The 20,400-nt window shown below is 33.4% G+C and overlaps 3 protein-coding genes across 5 annotated transcripts; 2 read left to right on the top strand and 1 right to left on the bottom strand.

The window, feature by feature from the left end:
- Positions 1 to 183: 183 nt before the first annotated feature.
- Positions 184 to 3,502, top strand: LOC107421187 (protein OVEREXPRESSOR OF CATIONIC PEROXIDASE 3). 2 transcript variants are annotated; one of them, XM_048476303.2, is made up of 5 exons: positions 184 to 648; positions 773 to 1,114; positions 2,092 to 2,397; positions 2,615 to 2,771; positions 2,865 to 3,502. In XM_048476303.2, the coding sequence occupies exons 1-4, from the start codon at positions 439 to 441 to the stop codon at positions 2,750 to 2,752; spliced, it is 996 nt and encodes a 331-aa protein (XP_048332260.2). In that variant the 5' UTR covers positions 184 to 438; the 3' UTR covers positions 2,753 to 2,771; positions 2,865 to 3,502. The 2 variants fall into 2 exon arrangements, with proteins under 2 accessions (XP_048332260.2, XP_060673612.1); XM_060817629.1 differs by having other exon boundaries at positions 185 to 648; positions 2,615 to 3,238.
- Positions 3,503 to 4,644: 1,142 nt separating this feature from the next.
- Positions 4,645 to 4,983, top strand: LOC125422932 (uncharacterized). The gene has a single exon (XM_048475644.1). It carries the CDS (start codon positions 4,645 to 4,647, stop codon positions 4,981 to 4,983), a length of 339 nt encoding a protein of 112 aa, XP_048331601.1.
- Positions 4,984 to 6,305: 1,322 nt separating this feature from the next.
- On the bottom strand, positions 6,306 to 8,380 carry LOC107421190 (uncharacterized). Of its 2 annotated transcripts, none has more exons than XM_016030373.4 (2): positions 8,130 to 8,380; positions 6,306 to 7,029 (listed from the first exon to the last, which is right to left on the bottom strand). In XM_016030373.4, exon 2 carries the CDS (start codon positions 6,994 to 6,996, stop codon positions 6,676 to 6,678), a length of 321 nt encoding a protein of 106 aa, XP_015885859.1. In that variant the 5' UTR covers positions 6,997 to 7,029; positions 8,130 to 8,380; the 3' UTR covers positions 6,306 to 6,675. The 2 variants fall into 2 exon arrangements, with proteins under 2 accessions (XP_015885859.1, XP_015885858.1); XM_016030372.4 differs by having other exon boundaries at positions 8,217 to 8,376.
- Positions 8,381 to 20,400: the final 12,020 nt, after the last annotated feature.

The raw sequence follows: 20,400 nt of genomic DNA, 5'->3' as shown, positions 1-20,400 counted from the left end.
AAAAAATATAAGAGACTAACAAAGTACTCCCAAAATAAAATGTACTTTGTGTAAAAACAAAAAAAAAAAAAAAAAAAAAAAAAAAGAAAAAGAAAAAGGGATTGAAGTAAAATTTACCCAAATGTATTTGGGGTTAAAATTAAAAATCTATATGATCAACCATTCTCCATGTATAACAGCTTAAACAATAATAATCATTATCCGGAACATTTTATATTGTCAGCTGCTGCAAATTTCGGAAGACGCGAAGCGGTCTATCGGCGCTTCGCCGAAAGCCCCAACCGGCAAACGTTTTGAAGTTTATTAGAAACATACTTCACCATTAACCAAAAAAAAAAAAAAAAAAAAAAGGAAAGGAAGAAGAAGAAGAAGAAAAACCCAAAAAAAATTTCAGCAATACGCACACAGAAACAGAGTTTTCATTGCTGTAAAGCGAAAATGGGTTTAGCTTCAGCTGTTAACTCTCCTCCCATGGCGCTTCGCTCTGCAGTACCTCTTCCTAACAACCACCCCAGACCACCTTCCAATCTCTATCTGCCGCTTCGTCGTCTTCTTCCTCGCTTCTCATCCACTCTCACCCTCGCTCGCCGTCGCAACCACCACAGCGCCACCACCACTACTTCTTCTCCAACAAAGAAAAAAAACAAGGTCTTTACTATTTTCTATGCTTTCTGAAATTCCTAATTGAATGCAATTTGTTTTTTTGCAAATGGGTTTTTTTTTTTTTTCTTTTTTCAATTTTTATTCATTTATTTATTTTTTTTGGGTTCAGCAAAGCTTAGCTAAGAACAGAGTAATGAAGGATGAGGATGACATAGATGAGGATGCTTTTGAGGCTCTCTTTAGCATGCTAGAAGAAGACCTCAAGAAGGACGACGTTTCCTTAGGAAACGAAGATGACGAAGATATAAGAGAAGAGGATCTTGCTTTGCTTGAAGAAGAACTTTCCGAGGCATTTGGAGCTGATGGTGATTTCAGCCTAGATACCGATAATGAAGATGGAGAGGATGATGAAGATGAAGATGAAGAGGAAGAGGAGCCACCTGTGAAGCTTAAGAATTGGCAACTGCGGCGATTGGCTTCCGCTTTGAAAGCCGGCCGCCGAAAAACCAGTGTATGTCTTATGTTCTATTAAAAGTCACTCGATTATAATTTTTGAATTACATCCTTTTGATTCTCTTGTATGTAAACACTGCTAGCCTCTGAAAAGGGTTTGGTTTCTATTGGTTTTTTTTTTTTTTTTTTTTAAATTATATATTTTGAACTCAGATCATTGGTTTAGGAAAACAGTAGCTTTGCCTTTAACAAAGGAAATGGGAGATGACTGAATGACTCATTGGGTGCTCTTCTCTTGAATAAGAGGACACTTAGGGGATTGGAGTTAACTTAAGCTAAAGATGTAAGGTGGATGAAGTTGTAATTTATTCAATTCCAGTGGTTTCCTTAATCGCGTAGGGGATAGATCAAAAACCATCCCTTGTTTCAGCTTTGATGTTGATTGTCTCTATCTCTTGAACAAGGAACGACAGTAATTGTGTCATTCAGACTTGCAAAGAGTGTAATGTGTTTACAGATGGTTTTGCTGAATTAGAATCATGTCGGTTTGCATTTGTTTGAATTTGGTCTCACTGTCATTCTTTCTCTCTTTAAGGGGTGATATTAATGGAGTGGTTAAAATCATTTCCGCTAGTATTTAAGCCACATTTTGCCAAATTCCAGTTAGTTTATTGGAGGATGCAATGTATTTGATTACTTGATGTTTGTGTAAGACTGAAACTGAATATTTCTCTAGTTAGACATTCTATTTTCAGCTCAGCTGCTGATTGTGTACTTTTCCCTAGTCTTTCCTTTCAATTGTCACACCTGTTTGCATTCTATTTTGCATTTATTCTTAAGACTTGTTAAATTCTGTATATCTTTCTTGACGGGTTTTTTCTGTTGTCTTAATTTCAATTTAAAAAGAAATAGAAGAATAGTTGAGAAGGAGAACCACCTTTTGATGAATGATATCCTTCTTCTGGTTTACTTTGCTAAGTGTTTTGTGAACGTTTGCTTGGGTTTTATATTTCATAAACTCGATTCATTATGCAGATCAAAAGTCTAGCAGCTGAGCTTTGTCTTGATAGGGCTCTTGTTCTTGAATTGCTCCGTGAACCCCCTCCAAGCCTTTTGATGATGAGTGCAGCTTTACCTGATGAACCTCCTGCAACAGTATCCGTAACTGAAACAAAGCCCGTAGAAACTGTTGCAAAGATAACTGCAGATACTGCAGAACCTGACACTAGCACGAAGGTGCCCGTTCATGTCTTGCAACAAAAGTTCTCTGCTCAAAAGAGACTGAAGAAAGTTCATGTCCAAACCCTTGAAAGTGTTTATAGAAGAACAAAGCGCCCCACTGTAAGTGAAGTTTTCTCTACATTTATTTTCCAAGTTGCAAATAGAGATCTGCCTTTAACCGCAAAGTATGCATGCTTTTATTATCTATTTGGACAATATCTGGAGATGGTGATATATCTTACTGCATATATCGTTTCTAAGCAAAACCTATTCTCTTGAACATCAATTAATGAACGAGGACCTTCATTACTAACTTGGTGTTTGGATTTATGAGCAGAATGCAATGATTAGCAGCATTGTGCATGTGACAAATCTTCCCCGCAAAAGAGTCATAAAATGGTTCGAAGATAAGCGTGCTGAAGATGAGGTTCCTGAAAATCGAACTCCATATCAACGATCTTCAGTCTCTTCCTAATACTGCCGTGTAAAACAATGTAGAGAAGCATGTACCGTTTTCTTATAGTGGGACATCTTGGTAGAAAGAATATAAAAGATTTTTCTTTTCATTTCTTTTTTCTTTTGAATAGAAAGAGAAGAAGATGAAGAAGGAGACCGACAGGTGGAAAACTAGTTAGACCACCCCAAGGATACTCCACTTTTTGAGGCGTCCTGATCTATTACGAAGAATAATCTCCATTGAACATGCTTCATTAGCTAGATCGTGGAATATGGAGGATGTTTCACTTCCTCTTTATACAGTTGAAGCTGAGCTCAACCTTTTATGGTTTGAGGATGCTTCTTCTTTGAGCATCGACTCTCAATGGCTTGGACAAATTACTATGGTTTTATGTAAATCCTAAAGTTTTTTACTGCTTTAAAACCTCAACCACGTGAAGCCTCTATTCAAATGCTAAAGTTTCTTGGCAAGTTCCTAAAGCCAGGGTCTAATGGTTTATATTAACCGAAGAGCAGACCGGTAAAATTCGTTTATTATGTGTGATATTTTATATTTAATGTGTAAAAGTTACTCATGTTGGAAAGTTGTATAGTCATTAATCAAATACTTTGGCCTCGAAGGAATAGGCATAGGGATCATACTAGATAGAAACTACTTTCTTTTTGGTGAATATGCTAGATTGAAACTATGTTCTGCATTAGCAACGTAGTATTTTTGAATTTATCTTATGAAATCCAAAAATGAGAAGTTTGCCTTTTTGTTTGGCTCCTTAAGAAGTCTTTCCTAGATCGTTGAACGTTTTGTTGGCAAACCATGCTTCCAAGCCAACCAGGTTTGTCAAAAGCAATGCTACATACTCTTTGGGCTGCAGACCTTATTCAAGGGTTGGACAGCGCTGGGCTCCTCAACTATTGAGTCTTTATTTTATCGGATTTATACTCCTAAATTAGGAGATGTTTTTCATTTTGTCTTCAAAACTATTATTTTTGTACCAAAAACTTTTTTTTCAAGTATGCAATTTTTTCTAATGATTTTGACTGACTCAACCATACGCACTGCACAAAATAAAATTATTTATAAACAAAGCTACATAAATTATGTACCTTTCATCCATTGTAAATGTTTGATTAGACTAAAAGTAGAATAAAAACAACTAAAATGAAAAGCATTCCACAATTTTCGGGTAAATGATATTAACTCTTGTTCTATTTGGTTTTAAGATCACAATCCTTATATTGCAAAAGGGTAAAAATATAAATATATTTTACATTCTTTATAAATATGTCCATGAGGAGTATTTCAAACAACAAATTTACCATAAGAAGCATTTCAAACAACAAAATTACCATAATGCCCATGAAATATTTAGCCAATTGAGAATTTACCGAACAACAAACAAAAACGAGTTCCTCCTTAAACTCCATATTATATTACTATTGTTTTCCCATAACAAAGCACTAAAGAGTTAAGCTTGGGTACCAAAAAACAACCATTCCCCTCTGGTAAGACATATGCATTGACCAATACCATCTCCCTTTCGGCTCTCCTACATAATGACAACAATCAAGAAAACAATTTTACCTTACACCAAAAAAAAAAAAAAAAGAAAAGGAAAATGAAGAAGACAACTAGGAAAAAATCAAAATCTATAATCGTACATAAAAATCTACCTTAAACTACGTTAAATTCGAGAAAACCATCACAACTACAAGACAAAACAGCAATCCCACTTAGATGCCATCTCCTCAACTCTTTCCCTCCAATTCTTCTCAATCCAACTTTCTTTTTTCCAAGTTTCATATAAATATGTACCTAGATATCACCAAATTCGTGCATCACAAAATCTATAAAAACTAAGCCAAATATATCAGCAGAGAGCTAGAGAGAAAGTGAAACAAAAACAATTAGGCATGGCGACTTTACAACGGTCATCATTCTCATTCAGGAGACAGGGATCATCAGGTGTGGTGTGGGATGACAAGTTCATGAGAGGGGAGTTCCGACAAATAGACGAAGAAGGCGGCCACGATCCCGAGTATAGAGAGCTGAGGCCTTGTCAAAGTGCCAGACCAATTCGCCTCAAGGAGCTTAACGGTTCCTTTGCAGCACCCACTGTTTGTCCTCGGAGCTTCTCTACTGCACCAAAGAAACAGGCTTCTTCTAAAGGAATGTTCTCCAAGATATTGCCCGTCAGTCTTCGAAGATCAGAAACCATCAAGAAATCCAACTCTGTAAAGCAGGAGCTCTAGTTGTTTGATTGTTGGAAATGTTGTTTATCGTTTTGTGGGGTTTTGGCTTGTTTGAGTAGTCATTCTTTAGCTCGACGTGAACAATATGTTCCTCCTTTATGAAAATTATTTTCGCAAAATATGAGTATTGAATGTTCCTTTTGTGGTGTTTGCTTTGTAATTCAAAAATATAGTTCTAAAATGAGACTCCTGGTACAGTTTATGGAAAGAGAGTCTACACGAAAGTCGTGGCTTCAATTCAGTTTGCATGTTGTACACGTCAAAAGCATTTTGTGATAGGCAATGGTTCTTGGGACCTCACCAAAGGCACCAAACAAATTTGGCTATTCATGCTGCGGTGGATCCACTCTTCCTCGTTCTTAGAAATAGTAGTTAGTTCCCTCCCACGTGGTTCCTTACACTATTTAGTATAGTCGACATAGGTAACGTGCTCGTCCGGTAAGGTTTATGTTTTTCGATATATTGTTGTCAATTTGTTCTTAAAGTTTTTACATAAGTTGTGTATTGTTTTTGCTTCAAATAATAGTTAAGGTTTCCCATCAGACCCCATAAGCTTAGACCAAAAACAAAAAAGACAAGAACATAAAATACCAAACTAAAACCATTTCAAATTGTTTATAAAATTAGGCACAATTCAACAAATGTTTTTATTTGTCCATTGCAAAATTGGCTACCATAGCAATCATTTATCGTTAAGTGAAGTTGGCTTAGTCAAGGCATGGATTCAAGACAGTGGGATAGGAGAGAATTATTGTAAATGTTCCAAAAATAGTAATCATTTATCATTATGTATACTTAGTTTAAGATGTTATGGTGACTTATCAATAGACAACTTGGAAGCGTGCAATGCCTATTTAATGAGCATGACTCTTATGATAGGAACTTAGAAATAATTAATCATGGAAATCACAATTTCTATATCAATTTCCGGAAGATATTTAATGGATAACACCATAATTGCATGTCATTTAAAAAAAAAAAAAAAAATACTGTCTAGAACTTATAGATATAACTTAGTTCAGCCACCAGCTTAATTTCCAGAAGGTGTTTTTACTCTGATTTCAGTGTAAGATTATATAACTTTTATCAAGTGAAATCATAACAATGAAAAAACTGAAAACCACATTATATGCAAGTGTAAAATCATAATAATGAAAAAACCGAAAGCAACATTCTATGCAAGTGTAATGAACTTCATGCCCGTATCCATTGACTTCTAGTTAAAGACCAGCATGTTATACGTGAAGGATGTGGAACCAATAACGGAAATTGGATGGAAAATTAACAAAAATGAAGTTGGTAGCAAATTAGGGAAAGAAGCATAAAAGGACAAAAGCCATGTAAAATGCAATAAAATCATTGAAACCTCTTTTCTGATATATACATCCATCAATTGACTGCACTCTCAACCTCATTCCTCTGATTCTAACTCTTTGTTTTCTTTCTCTGTAATGACACCATCTTAACTTAAAACAAAATAGCAAGTCAAAATTTGGCAAAAAGATGGTGAAGTATAGTTTTTTAAGCACATCAGGACCCAAAAATCCATACTAAGTTTTAAATGAACGATATTCCAATCTTCCTAACATTTTACTCCAAACAACCATGTATTTTTGTCAATTTTGAAACTCCAGTAAATCTTTTGGGGGATATGGTATAAAGAATCCAAAACAGAATCAGCAAATTATTTCATTACTCGGATGTTTTTTTGGCAGGTGGTGGAACCTTTTCAGCTGAGGCAGCAGAGCTTGTAGTAGATTCTTCAGCTTCAACAAGCTTTCGTAATCTCTCCTGTAGAGTTCGAACTCTGTCCTCAGTTTTGCGGAGCTTTCTCCATCTGTAGGTAGTCCAGAGTGCAAAACCACCATATACAACAATGTAGGAAGCCCAAACATAAGGGTAAGTTTCTGCATTCTCTTTGATTTTCCGGTACTGTTCTTCTAACATTCCTCTCAGACCAACATCCTGAGCACTTGTTGTCTGCTGGTCATCCCCTCCATCATGAGTTGCCATTCCTATTTTATACAATCACACTATTCCTACAAGCTGCTCCAACAAGAACATTGCAATACAAAAATTCCATTAATTTATTTACTCTCAGTTACATGATTTCCCCCCTTTTTTTTTTTTTTTCTTTTTTTTAGAAAGAAACAAAGAATATATTTCATTAATAAGATAAATCAGCATCCAAAAATACTTGAACACAAAGAGCCATCCTCAAGCCAGGTAGAAAAAGACTCAAACGGTATAGCAAACCTAGACAATTCACTGGCCACAATATTTGACTCTCTAGGTGTAGTAGAGCAAGAGAAACGCAAACTCCTAGGCCTTTCGTGTATTGACTGCACTAAAAAACATTTAGCACACGGGGATTACCGATCAACCCTATAGCCGATTAAACCACACTCCAAATTTAAGCAAAACCAATCCCCTCCTTGATGGCCAATAGTTGCTAGAGAAACTGAGAAATACATAAACAAAATATTTCTCCTTAACAAACTATAAGACTAGTTAACTTCAAAGCTCATTGCAATATTTTTCATATAAAGGGCAAAATTACTCCTTCAAAGATATAACCTGTGCCTATAACTGAAAACCAAATTGGCTGAATAACATAAAAGCCCATAATATTTTAAAACCAAAATCAATAAACATAATGAAAATCAAGTAGACTCCTCAATTAAAAATGTAACCAACAAGAAATGATCAGCATTTTAGTCATCCTTTTTACAATACAAACTACAAAACCAAATTTGAAAAACACAAATCCCCACAAAAATGCATAAAGGATGGAAACTAATTCCCTATACGAGCAGAAAAATGCATCAAAAGAAGTTGCAGATGTCACTTCTCGTCAACAGTGGCATCTTAAATACATGTAAAGAGAAAAGGAGGCACAATTAAAATCACTTATATAAGCAGTTCACTATCTCTTTAGTAGTCACAGCTAAAAGAATACCCAAAAAAACATCATATAAAAAAGCAAAGCTTTTGTCATAACAGCCATAATTAGCAAAAGAAAATAAAAAAATACAACCTTAATCATACAAAGCCACACTAAAATTATCAACAACAAGTAAAAAGGAAAAAAAAAAAAAAAAACACACACGCTTAGCTCTAAAATCCCCAGATTTAGACATGGTTACCTAAGGCCCAGAAGAAGAAGTAGGCAGATTAGAGAATGGTTAATCGAAAACGGCGGCATAAGGCAGATGCGAAAGTGGGATGGTTACCTTTGGCGAGAATTGCAGGGACGAGTGGCTGAAGAATCAACAACAGAGCTTGTGTGGCCAAGAAGATGCTCATGGAAAGAGGCACGACACGGACGGCGGAATGCAGAGGTGCGAGGCGATAGCTGACATGCCCCGCAGGTGTACGTTTGCCTTTCTTATTTATTTAAGTCCATTACAAAAAATAATAATAATAATAAATTTAAAAAAAAAAATTTTTTTGAACTCATATCCTCAAATTTTCAGATTTTTAATTGCATCCTAAATTTTATATTCATCATTTATGCCTATGAGCTAGAGTTATTTTTTTTTTCTTAGCATTATTATTTATCATCACTAGTGAATATTTTTGCTTATGTGTTAAATAGTAATTGATTATATTTAAATAAATTTTAATTTAAAAAATTTAAATTTTCACATGTAAATATAAAGTTGCAGTACCAATTAATAATTAACATATATATATATATATATATATATATAGGTTCATTGATAATATTCACCGCTGGTAAATATCAATTTTTTTTTTTTAACCAATGTTCCAACTTTATCTTGATTTGTTATTCCATATTAAATGTCATGTGCAACGCATTTATTTTCTTTCATGGATTAAAAGGTATAATTGTCATTTCAACGTCATTTTTTAAATAAAATTAGAAAATTAAAAAAAAAAAAAAAAAGGTCCTCTTCTTTGCCGATATGCAGGCAACTAAGGTGAGAGAGAGAGCTATGGAATTTGAAGAGAGAGAACAATAAGAGATGGGAAGTAGTGAGAAATTGAAGAAATTGAAACCGAAGACACAAATTCAGAAGTCATGGAATCTAAGTTTCAACATATTAAAATCAAGCTAACATGGACAATTTTTTTTTTTCTCTTTGATTTTGAAATTTTTTTATGTGATTTTTTTTCTTTGATTTTACTTCTGGGTTTTAATATGGATGGTGTTTGTTTTTCTTGACAATGAATTTCAAGGCATTTTTCATGGGTGATGGTTGGTGAGTATTACTGTTAATAATTTTGGAAACTCATGTCCATCTTTTATTCTCTCCTCCGTCTTTTACTCCATCTATTATAGTGTTTGGTTCCCAATTCTTCCTTTTTTTCCTAATTGTTTCTAAAGAAGGTGTATAGACAAATGTGTGGAGGCGGGGAAGATTTTTTATTCTGGTTTTAACCCATTTGGATCACTTGTTTAATTTAAAATTGCCTTTTTCTTTTCAGCAGATCTATGAAACATATGGGTTTTTACTTTTCTTTGTAGCTCTGACCTACTGTTGTTGTTAATGGATCCGAGGGAAATTCAAGGCTTAATTTCATTGATAATTAATGGGTAAACTTATACACTTTAGAGTTTTGTACACATATAGAAAATATGTTTTACATGTAAACTCTGACTATACCCATTACGACATGGATGTAATTGCTATAAATGGCTAATTACATGATTTTAGAAATTCACATGGTAATTAATCCTTGATGAATATTTGTGAGATATTGAGTGGAAACCACAATATCCTTATTGTCATCAATGTCTGCATGATCTGATTGCAATGTCATCAATGTCATCAATGGATTTTATTTTTTTTTTTAAAAAAAAAAAACCTATTCATGATTGCAATTAAGTTTTTCACAGAGGAAGAAGAAGTTGATGAAATGGCAATTTATCCCTAAACTAAAGGAGCACACGTGCAAGTCACGTGATACTCAAACACCTGAATAGAATAAAAGCCAAGGGAAGTTGGGGCCAAAAACATGAAAATTAAGGAGGCATAGATGGTGAATATAAAGTTTGGGATGTAATTTATAAAAAAATTGAAAATTAAGGGACATCACTACAAAAAATTCCATAAAACATATGTATAAAAACTTAATGGGTAAATGACCATTAAAACATCTTTGAAAACAAATTAATTGGCAATAATCATTATTGATAATTTTTAAAACTTGAACTTGAAAGTCTAGTGATGAAATCCTTCTTTATAATTCATTAAAAAAAAGACCAATACACGATAAAGAAGGTACTCTCTTTCGGTATTAACTAGGGTTGAATAGTTTTATAACTTCTAAATGCCATTAAAAGGGTTGTTGGGTGACATGCACCATGTCCCTGCACAATATTGTTCTTTGTTTGTTTTAAAAGCATATAAATCCAAGCGCCCAACTGATTATGCAAAGTCCATATACAGTGTATTTGATATATAAAATTGTATTGTATTAATTTTGTTATAGAGTATTGAACCAAATTGTATCATATTAGTGTACTAGTAGTATTAGTATTCTAAAAAGTTTGGTGCAGAATTATATTGTACTATTAAAAATTAAATTTGACAAAATAAAATTGATTTTTATTATTATTCATATAATTTTCTTAAATAATTATATTTTTAAAATTATAAAAAAAATGATCTTTTATCATTAATCACCTAACTTTTTAAAATAATTACATTGTTTAAAACAAATTTATATTGATTTTTTTTTTTAAAGAGATATTGACACCAATACATTAAAATTATATATGCTTTGCATTTTGCATCATTAATTTTTTTTTTAGCATTTTGCATCCTGTGGCACCTTGTAGCTTAAATGTTTTTTGACATTTTGCATATTGAACTTAATTTTTTCTTACACTGTTATACCCTACTTTTTTTTTCTAGAAATATTGATATCAATGCATCCTAAACTATACATGTTTTGATATTTTACACCCTAAATTTCTTCCTCTAGCATTTTGAACCCTAAACTTTACTTTTCCTTCATCCATTGCACCCTCCTCCATTTTTCTCTTAACTTTTAAACAAAGATTGTCACATGGCTAACAATATGGGACAAAAAAATGATAGTCTATAGTGCATTTATATATAGTTTAGGGTGCAAAATACAAAATTTTTAAATACAAAATTTAAATAATTCTATTTTAGTTTTCTGAAATTTAAATAATAATTTGTACATATTATAAAGATCCTAAATAAAATAAAATAATAATGACCCATAAAAAAAGCATAAACTATTTATAAAATCTTAAAAAATTGGAAAATTATTATTATAAAATATTTTATTTTTATTTATAAAATGTATTTTTTTATATTTATATTTATTATTTAGGAAAAAGATATTTATAAGATTATATAATACATATATTTTTTTTATAAACTTTTTTACTTTTCCGATTAAAATATTTTTGAATGCATGTTCAAATTTTTTTATTGGTTTTTATTTATTTATTATTTTGGAAAATATACTTATCTAAGATTTTTTTTTATTTGTGACAAATTGCATTTTTAATTTTTTTTTTAATTTTTTGACGAACTTCTTTAAAATATAATAGTATTATTTAATAAATTTGTTTGTACTTTAATTAATTTTTTATTGAAAATTTCGCATTGTATGCCTTAAAGTATATAAAATTGCACTTTACACTTACATTTTTTGTCCTATGTACCAGCCATATGATAAGTCTGTTAAAAAGTTAACAAAAAAAGAGAAAAGGGTACAAAAAAGTAAAGTTCAATGTGCAAAATGCTAGAAAAATAAAAGTTTAAAATGCAAATGTCAAAGCCTTTATAATTTTAGGGTGAATTGGTACCAATATTCTCTTTTCCGTTAACTTTGTAGAAAAAATAAAGGTGCAAAGTGCAATTCTGTATAATTTAAGGATGCAAAGTGCAAAAGTTTCCAATGAAAAATAATTGACTTTTTTTTTTATTAAAGATAATTATTATTCTTTTAATAAATTAGTAAATATTAAATAATAAAAATGTAATTTTTCAATAAATAAAAATAATAATATGTACATATCATAGAGATTCAAAATAAACAAACAAAAGAAGTAAAGACCGATAAAAATTGTGATCAAGAACTTCTAAAATTTGAAAGAAAACTTAACATTATTTTTAGCAAATATTTTTTATTTATTAAAATTAGTTTTCTAAAAATGGTTTTTTTTTTTAACATATACTTGCTATGTTTTATTTTTATTTTAAAAAAAAATACTTTTAAGATTTTAATACCTATTTTTTATAAAGTTTGTAATTTTCAAAAATATATTATATGCTATTTTTTGATATAAAATAATTCTATAATATATACAACTAAATAATTTTATTTTTTTGAAAAATTAAATTTGCATTTTTAATAATTCAATAATTTATTAAAAGAATAATAATTTTCATTAATAAAAAAAATTTATTGTTTTTTCATGACTTTTTTTTTTTGGAAATTTTTGCAATTTGTATCCTAAGACTTTGCACTTTTTTTTTTTTTTTTTATGGTGCAAAATATTAACATAAAAGTTAAGAATGTAAAATACCAAACTATATGTAGTTTAGAATATAATAAGCTAATATCTTTATATTATTACTATTATTATAGTTATTTTTTTAAAATAATTCTATTATGCATAATATGCTATTTTTTGCGTAGGCTACTAAACGGCCCCCATATTCTACGGTAAACAGTGCCTTAATTGGGATTGGGGGAAGAGTTTACTTTATGCAGCATAGCAACTTCCACATGCCCCTAAGGACTTAGTCAAAATTACTTTAAGGTCAAAATATATTTTAGTAGCTTCTATTTTCACAAATTTACATTTTAGAAAGTTGTGAAAAAAAAAAAATTGGTATCTAATCTCCTCTATTAAATATTAATATTTTCTGTTCAAATTTTATAACTTAAGTAATACATGTCCAATAAATTGAATTTTCTTATAATTTCTTGTAATTGTTTAAAATGTTTTGAGGAAAAGAAAAAATGTAAATACACAAAACTCACCATGTAACAGTCACCTTGCTGAGAATCCAAAGCCAAAGATTGAAATTCAGAAGCTGCTGATATCAAACAATGGTCTGACGAATATGCATAGTAGTACCATAAGGATTTCTCCGATAGCGAGGAGGAAACCTCGAGCAAATGATGGAGACATAGCCAGTGGGACCCACAACTAGAGTTTGATAACCAAAGTAGCGGCGGTGGCTATGGCGGTGGTGATGCTGGAAGTGGCCCGCAAAAGACGAAATATCAATGAGCAGATGATGATCTGAAACCAGTGATTCAGTTGCCTGAATTCACAGGAGGTGTTGATTTCGATCCTAACATTCAAGCTTTGAATATTAGAGGAATTAATTTATTAATTGTGTATCTCTGTAATTATCTCACTACCTTTCTATTTAGGTGTTGTACATATTTTGAATTGACAGCAAATCTCATAGATTAGGTAATTAGTTGAATTTAGAATATTTGATTGACTATTAATTGAGATTTGATTAACAACCCAATCTCTTGTACGTGTTTATATACCTGACCTTTATTCAATGAAAAGCAAGTCATTATTATTTACAATTTATATATGGTATCAGAGCTTCCATGTTTTTTACTTGTTTTTTTTCTTCTTCTCTCCTCTGTTTTTTTTTTTTTTTTTCCTCAGACTTCTCCACGTTCCTTTTTAACCATAATGGCTTCCGACACTTCCACTGCTCATACCACTATTCAAAATACTCAAGAACCAAATAGTCCTCTTGTTACGATCAACATTACAAATATCACAAAATTCACCACCACCAACTACATCACGTGGAGCCTCCAAATCAGAAGTCTATTAGAAGGATATGATCTTTATGGCTTTCTCGATGGTTCTCATCCCAGTCCCACATCAACCATCACCGTTAATGGTAAGTCGGCTCCAAATCCAACGTACATAACATGGAAGCGCCAGGATCGCCATCTCTTCAGTGCACTCCTTAGTACAGTCTCTCTATCCATCCAACCTCTTCTTGCCTGCAGCACCACTTCTCAGGAGACTTGGACCACATTGGCTAATACCTATGCCAAACCATCCCGTGGTCACATCAAACAGATTAAGGACCAATTGAAGAACTATGTCAAAGTGTCCAAGACGATCTCTGAATATATGTAGTTCATTAAGAATAGGGCTGATGAACTTGCTCTTCTTGGAAAATCGGTTGATGAAGAAGATCTCGTTGATAAAATTCTTGATGGCCTTGGTGAAGAATACAAAGGAATTGTTGATGTGGTTAATGCTCATGAAACATCAATCTCCTTTGATGAAATTCACAAAAAACTTATCAACAAGGAAGCGTCTCTCCAACCAACACACGCACCACCATCATTCTTTCTGGTGACTGCCAACCCTGTCAAACAACACAACAATCAATCTTGACGTCCTTTCACAATAAAAGCCAACAATCAAATGCTCCACGTAATGATTGCCCTTCAGCACGTCCATATCTTAGGCATTGCCAAGGATGTGGTGCTCAAGGACACACTGTCAAACGATGCTCCCTTTATCGACTTGTCAATACACAATCCTCCTCAGCTCCATCGGGCGCTAGCCTACAGGCTCCACATCCTGCTTCTCCATGGCAACCACGTGCCCACTTTGCATCTCTTGAGATCACCGACACCCCCACATGGCTGCTTGATAGTGGGGCATCGTACCATGTCACCATGGATTTGAATCATCTTTCACTTCATACTCCTTATGTAGGGTCTGATGACATTATGATCGGTGACGGCTCGGGTCTTCACATTACCCATACCAATTCCACCACCCTTATTATCCCTACTCGCACCTTTAATTTACATAATGTCCTTTGCGTGCCTAACATGAAAAAGAACCTTATTTCTATCTATCAATTTTGCAATACTAATCATGTTACTATTGAATTCTTACCCACTGTCTTTCATGTTAAGGATCTAAGCACGGGGGCAATCCTTTTGATGCGAAACACTAAAGATGGGGTCTATGAGTGGCCAACCCCCTCTCCAACATTGTCTTCTCCGCTTGTTGTCTTTTCCAGCATCAAGACCACTTTCTCTAAATGGCACTCTAGATTAGGTCATCCATCATTACCCATTCTTCAGCATCATGTCAACAGTTTCTTTACCTTATTCTATGTCACTAAACTCTCATTGTAATGCGTGTTTAAGTAATAAAAGTCACAAGCTTGCTTTTTCTACATCTACCATTGTTTCATTTCACCCCTTACAAATCATATTTTCAGATGTTTGGACCTCCCCCATTTATTCTGTGGATGACTTTAAGTATTATGTTATTTTTGTTGATCACTTTACACGTTATGTATGGTATTACCCCTTAAAGAAGAAATCACATGTCTATGATGTCTTTATTCATTTCAAAGCAATAGTTGAAAATCACTTCAAACAATCCATTGCCACTTTTTCCTCCGACAATGGTGGGGAATATCAAGCATTAGATCCATTTCTATCTCTTTATGGAATTTCTCATCTCACATCTCCCCTACATACACCTAAACACAATGATCTCTCTGAACGCCGACATCGACATATTGTTGAAACCAGTCTTTCTCTACTCACTCATGCCTCACTTTCGCTCATATACTAGAACTACGCCTTTGCAACCGCTGTGTATCTCATTAATCGCATGCCCACACCCACACTCTCCCTTTTCTCTCCTTATGAGTCCCTTTCCCGCTTTCCACCAAACTACACAAAACTCTGTATCTTTAGTTGTTTATGCTATCCATAGCTTCATCCTTATTCTAGTTATAAACTTGAGTCTCGATCCATCCCTTGCGTGTTTATTGGGCACTCCCTCACCCAAATTGCCTATCTCTGTCTTGATTCTTCCACTTCCAAACTCTACACATCCCGTCATGTCAAGTTTGTGAAATCTGTCTTTCCATTTAAATCCATTCAAAGTCATCTTAGTCGTCCAAGTCTAGAAACACTCCCAAATTGGTTTCCGTCAGCATCATTTCTTCCTAGTAAGGTTGCGCCACTCAACACACTCTCCACAACCTCGCCCCTAAGCTCGAATCCATCTAACAACCAATGTCTGGTCGACCACTCCATATCCTCCGAAACTTCACTTCCTCTCAGCCAAACTTCAATAGACCAAGCCCCACCATTCAATTGCCCAAAACATTCAACCAACACAACCAATAACCCGCCCAATCCACCCTCTACTTCCTTACCTCTTTCTCCACCCTTCCCTCCACCAACACCCATACCATGACCACTCGTGCTCAAAATAAAATCCATAAACCCATCCAAAAACTTAATCTTACCGCTACCATCACCTCGAACCCTCACCTCGAGTCGCACACATTGACCCAAGCTTTCAAAGATCCTAAATGCCGCCAGGCTATGTCTGCGGAGTACAATGCTCTTGTGCGGAATGGAACATGGGAACTTATCTCCCCTGATTCAACACAAAATCTTGTCGGTTGTAAATGGATTTTTAGAATTAAATGTTTACCTGATGGCTTCATTGATAAGTAGAAAGCATGACTCGTTGCTAAAGGGTTCCATCAGTGTCCTGGTGTTGATTATCATGACACATTGAGTCCAGTTGTTAAACTTACCATTGGTTGCTTGGTTCTCAGCCTTGCTGTTAGTCACAAGTGGTCCCTTTCTTAACTTGATATCAACAATGCCTTTCTACAAGATCATCTCTCTAAAGATGTTTTCATGGCACAACCACCAGGATTTCTTGATTGTGATAATCCCACACATGTATGCAAGTTATGCAAGGCTATATATGGTCTCAAACAAGCACCACGAACCTGGTACCATGAGCTTAGGCAATTTCTTTTCGCCTCTGGGTTTACAAACTCTCATACGAAGACATCACTCTTTGTCTTCAACACCAACGGTAATCTAGTCTATCTCCTTGTGTATGTTGATGACATAATTATTACAGGATGCAATACAACTACAGTTCAACGGTTCATTGATCTTCTCGGCAAAAGATTTCCCATCAAAGATCTTGGTGCTTTGACTTACTTTCTTGGTGTTGAAGTTGTCACTACTTCCACTAAGTTACTTCTCTCTCAGCGGAAATATATCATGGACCTTCTCGCTTGCATAAATATGACAGGGGCCAAATCTGTCACCACTCCACTTGCCACTGAGCCAACACTTACAGCTCTTTTCGGCACTGCTTTACCAGATTCTTTTGAATACAAAACAGTTGTTGGAAGTCTCCAATACTTATGCCTCACTCGCCTTGATATTGCTTACGCTGTTAATAAGTTGTTTCAGTTCATGCACTGTCCTACTACTGATCATTGGAATGTTGTCAAGCGCTTGCTCCACTATTTTTCTGGCATAGTTGATCGTGGTCTTGTCTTACACTGTCACACATCTCTATCTTTTCATGCCTTCTTCGATGCTGAATAGGCCAGTAATAAGGAAGACTACACCTCTACTAGTGCTTATATTGTTCACCTTGGTCACAATCCAATATCTTGGTTCTTCAAGAAACAACTTAGCAGCTTTTACAGCTGCTAAGTTACGTTGGATTTGTTCTCTTGTAACTGAGCTTGGCCTTTATCTTCCTGTTGCTCTAGTTATCTATTGTGACAACGTTGGTGCAACTCATCTTTGTTCCAATCTTGTCTTCCATTCACGAATGAAGCATGTTGCAATTGATTATCATTTTATTCAGGATCAAGTACAAAATGGAGTGTTACGTGTCACCCATGTGTCCTCAGAAGATCAACTAGCCAATGTCTTGACCAAGCCTCTCCCACGCACTCGCTTTCAACTTTTAAAGATCAAGATTGGCCTCTTTGACCGAGCTCCATCTTGAGGGGGCATATTAGAAGAATTAATTTATTAATTGTGTATGTCTGTAATTATCTCACTACCTTTCTATTTAGGTGTTGTACATATTTTGAATTGACAACGAATCTCACGTATTAGGTAATTAGTTAAATTTAGAATAATTGATTGACCATTAATTAAGATTTGATCAACAACCCAATCTCTTGTACCTATATATATACCTCACCTTTATTCAATGAAAAGCAAGTCATTATTATTTCCAATTTCTATATTAAATAGTATGTTTCTTGAAATTAGTCAAAAAGTTGTCTTCGCGATTGCCTTTGGATGATTGCCCTGAAAGGGCTAGGTCACCTTCTACCTAACTCATTTATGAAAATATGGGAATTAGGATTGTTAGCCATATATATCTCATGATTCTAGGAGGTGATTATGTTCATAATATTAGGAGTTAATTACGTTCATGATATTAGGAGTTAATTACGTTCATGATTCTAGGAATTAATTTGTCATTGATTTCTATTATATTTTCCTAACGGGGTTAAATTTAATCTGTATATAAACCCCTCTTTGGTTAGATTTAATCTGTATATGTATAATTCACATTACATAATTAAATATATACAATTATTCATACCTTTGGTCACTCGGAATATGGTTTTCGAGCCAAGATAGGCTTCACATATATATTTTTATTATCTGGTTTCTAGTTTCTATTCTTCTGGAATTTTTGAAAATTATTTCCCACCGTCGATGAAACTTTCTGGCATCTCCATTCCTATGTCGTCCATTGTCACTATCGACATCTTTCAATTCAGATTGTGCCACCCTGTCTAGTTGTTTAGGTCAACTGTACATACTAGAGAGTGAAAGATTGAACAAGGAGAGACAGGAGATCATAGCTTAGATTATAAAACGAAACCCTACTTTTAACCCATGAATAGATTATAAGCCATCGAGGCTTCTCAAATGACGAAATCAATTAAACGGTAAGTTTATGTGTTTTATTTATAGGCTACGAATCAACTAAATGGTGAATTGTGTATATTTACGGTTTATAAATTTTTCTTTCCTCAAAACATTTTTTGAAATTACAAAATTACAAGAAAAATTAATCTACTTGGCATATGCTAGAGTCCCATGATGAAATTTTAACAAAATATTAACATTGGTTTGGTTAATAAAGGTATTAGATGTTAATTTTTTTTTTTTTTTTACAACCTCCAAAATGCAAATTTGTAAAAATAAAAGGTGCCAAAATGCAATTTGATTTAACTTTTGCCACTTAGGCTATTCTCACAAAGACGGTGGAGCTACTCGTGGATCATCAAGAAGGGACTGGTTCAATGTTCTATAATTATGCTGCAGCATAAATCCAATTGCTATAATCATGCACAATGTCAAAATAATATGAGTGGATTTTATAAAATATTTATTTCATAAACGGCTGTATACAAGGATTTTTTTTTATTATTCTTTTTCATATCATAGGTAACATTCCATGTATGATATGAAATTATAATAACAATATTAAACTAATATCACATGGCAAGCATTTGAGGGAATATTATAATAACACTCCTATGTTTTATAAATTTTGCATAATTTTAATTTATGAAATTATATAACATCTTGTACTTTGCACTATTGCACCTTTGATTATAGCAATTTTTGTTGTATATCGCATTCTAAATATTTTTATTTATTTTTTTATATTTTATATCCTAAATTAGGAAAAAAAAATAGCATTATTAGTCCCATTTGAGCTTTCTATTCAAAAAATGAGTGTGCTGCTCACGTGACTTTAAATATAAAGGGTAAAGTCTTCTCACATGGTCTTTTTTCATATTCTTTGTAGTCATGAATAGGTTTAAACACAGATCCGATCGGTTGGATTGAAAGAAAAATAATAACCGATCTGATTAAATTGAATTGATTGAATTCCACCCAATTCAACCAGATAATCTATAGTAATCCAACCCAATTCAACTTAATAATAATTAGGTTGGATTGGCTCGGACTTCAAGTTAGGTCTATAACAAGTAAAGCTTTATTTCTCTCTCCATTATTCATATTAATTTTATTCATTTTGTAAAAGATAAAATAAAACAAATTAATAACCAAGTTTTCTTCCTAAGTTGAAATACTTCGGTCATCGTGCAAACCCTCTTTCTTTCTTTCTCTCTCCTTTTACGACTTGATATAATCTCTTTTTTCTCTTGCCCTGCAAACCCTCTTTCTTTCTTTCTCTCTCCTTTTACGACTTGATATAATCTCTTTTTTCTCTTGCCCTTTTCTTCCCATCTCTACCTCTATATCTGTGTCATCCTCCTCTTAAAACTCTCTTCCCTCTTTATCAACACTCATTTCCTTATTTTACCTTCTTACCCATTTCCCTTTCACATTCACTTTTTATCTCTCCATTACTCAGAGCATTTCCAAGGGACTCTTTAAATGTATCATTCTCTTTATTTTAAAAAGACAACATTTAAAAAAGAGCTCCAATAGACTTTTTATTTTGACCTTTTAATATAAAGAGTTAGTTTGAATCTCCAAATGTAAAGAGCCAAAACCACTCTTTATTTCAATATTATATAAATTTAATTGAATGTAACACATTTT

Source organism: Ziziphus jujuba, chromosome 5, assembly GCF_031755915.1.
Source record: "Ziziphus jujuba cultivar Dongzao chromosome 5, ASM3175591v1".
Taxonomy (NCBI): Eukaryota; Viridiplantae; Streptophyta; class Magnoliopsida; order Rosales; family Rhamnaceae; genus Ziziphus; species Ziziphus jujuba.
This window is presented reverse-complemented; position numbering and strand designations above follow the sequence as displayed.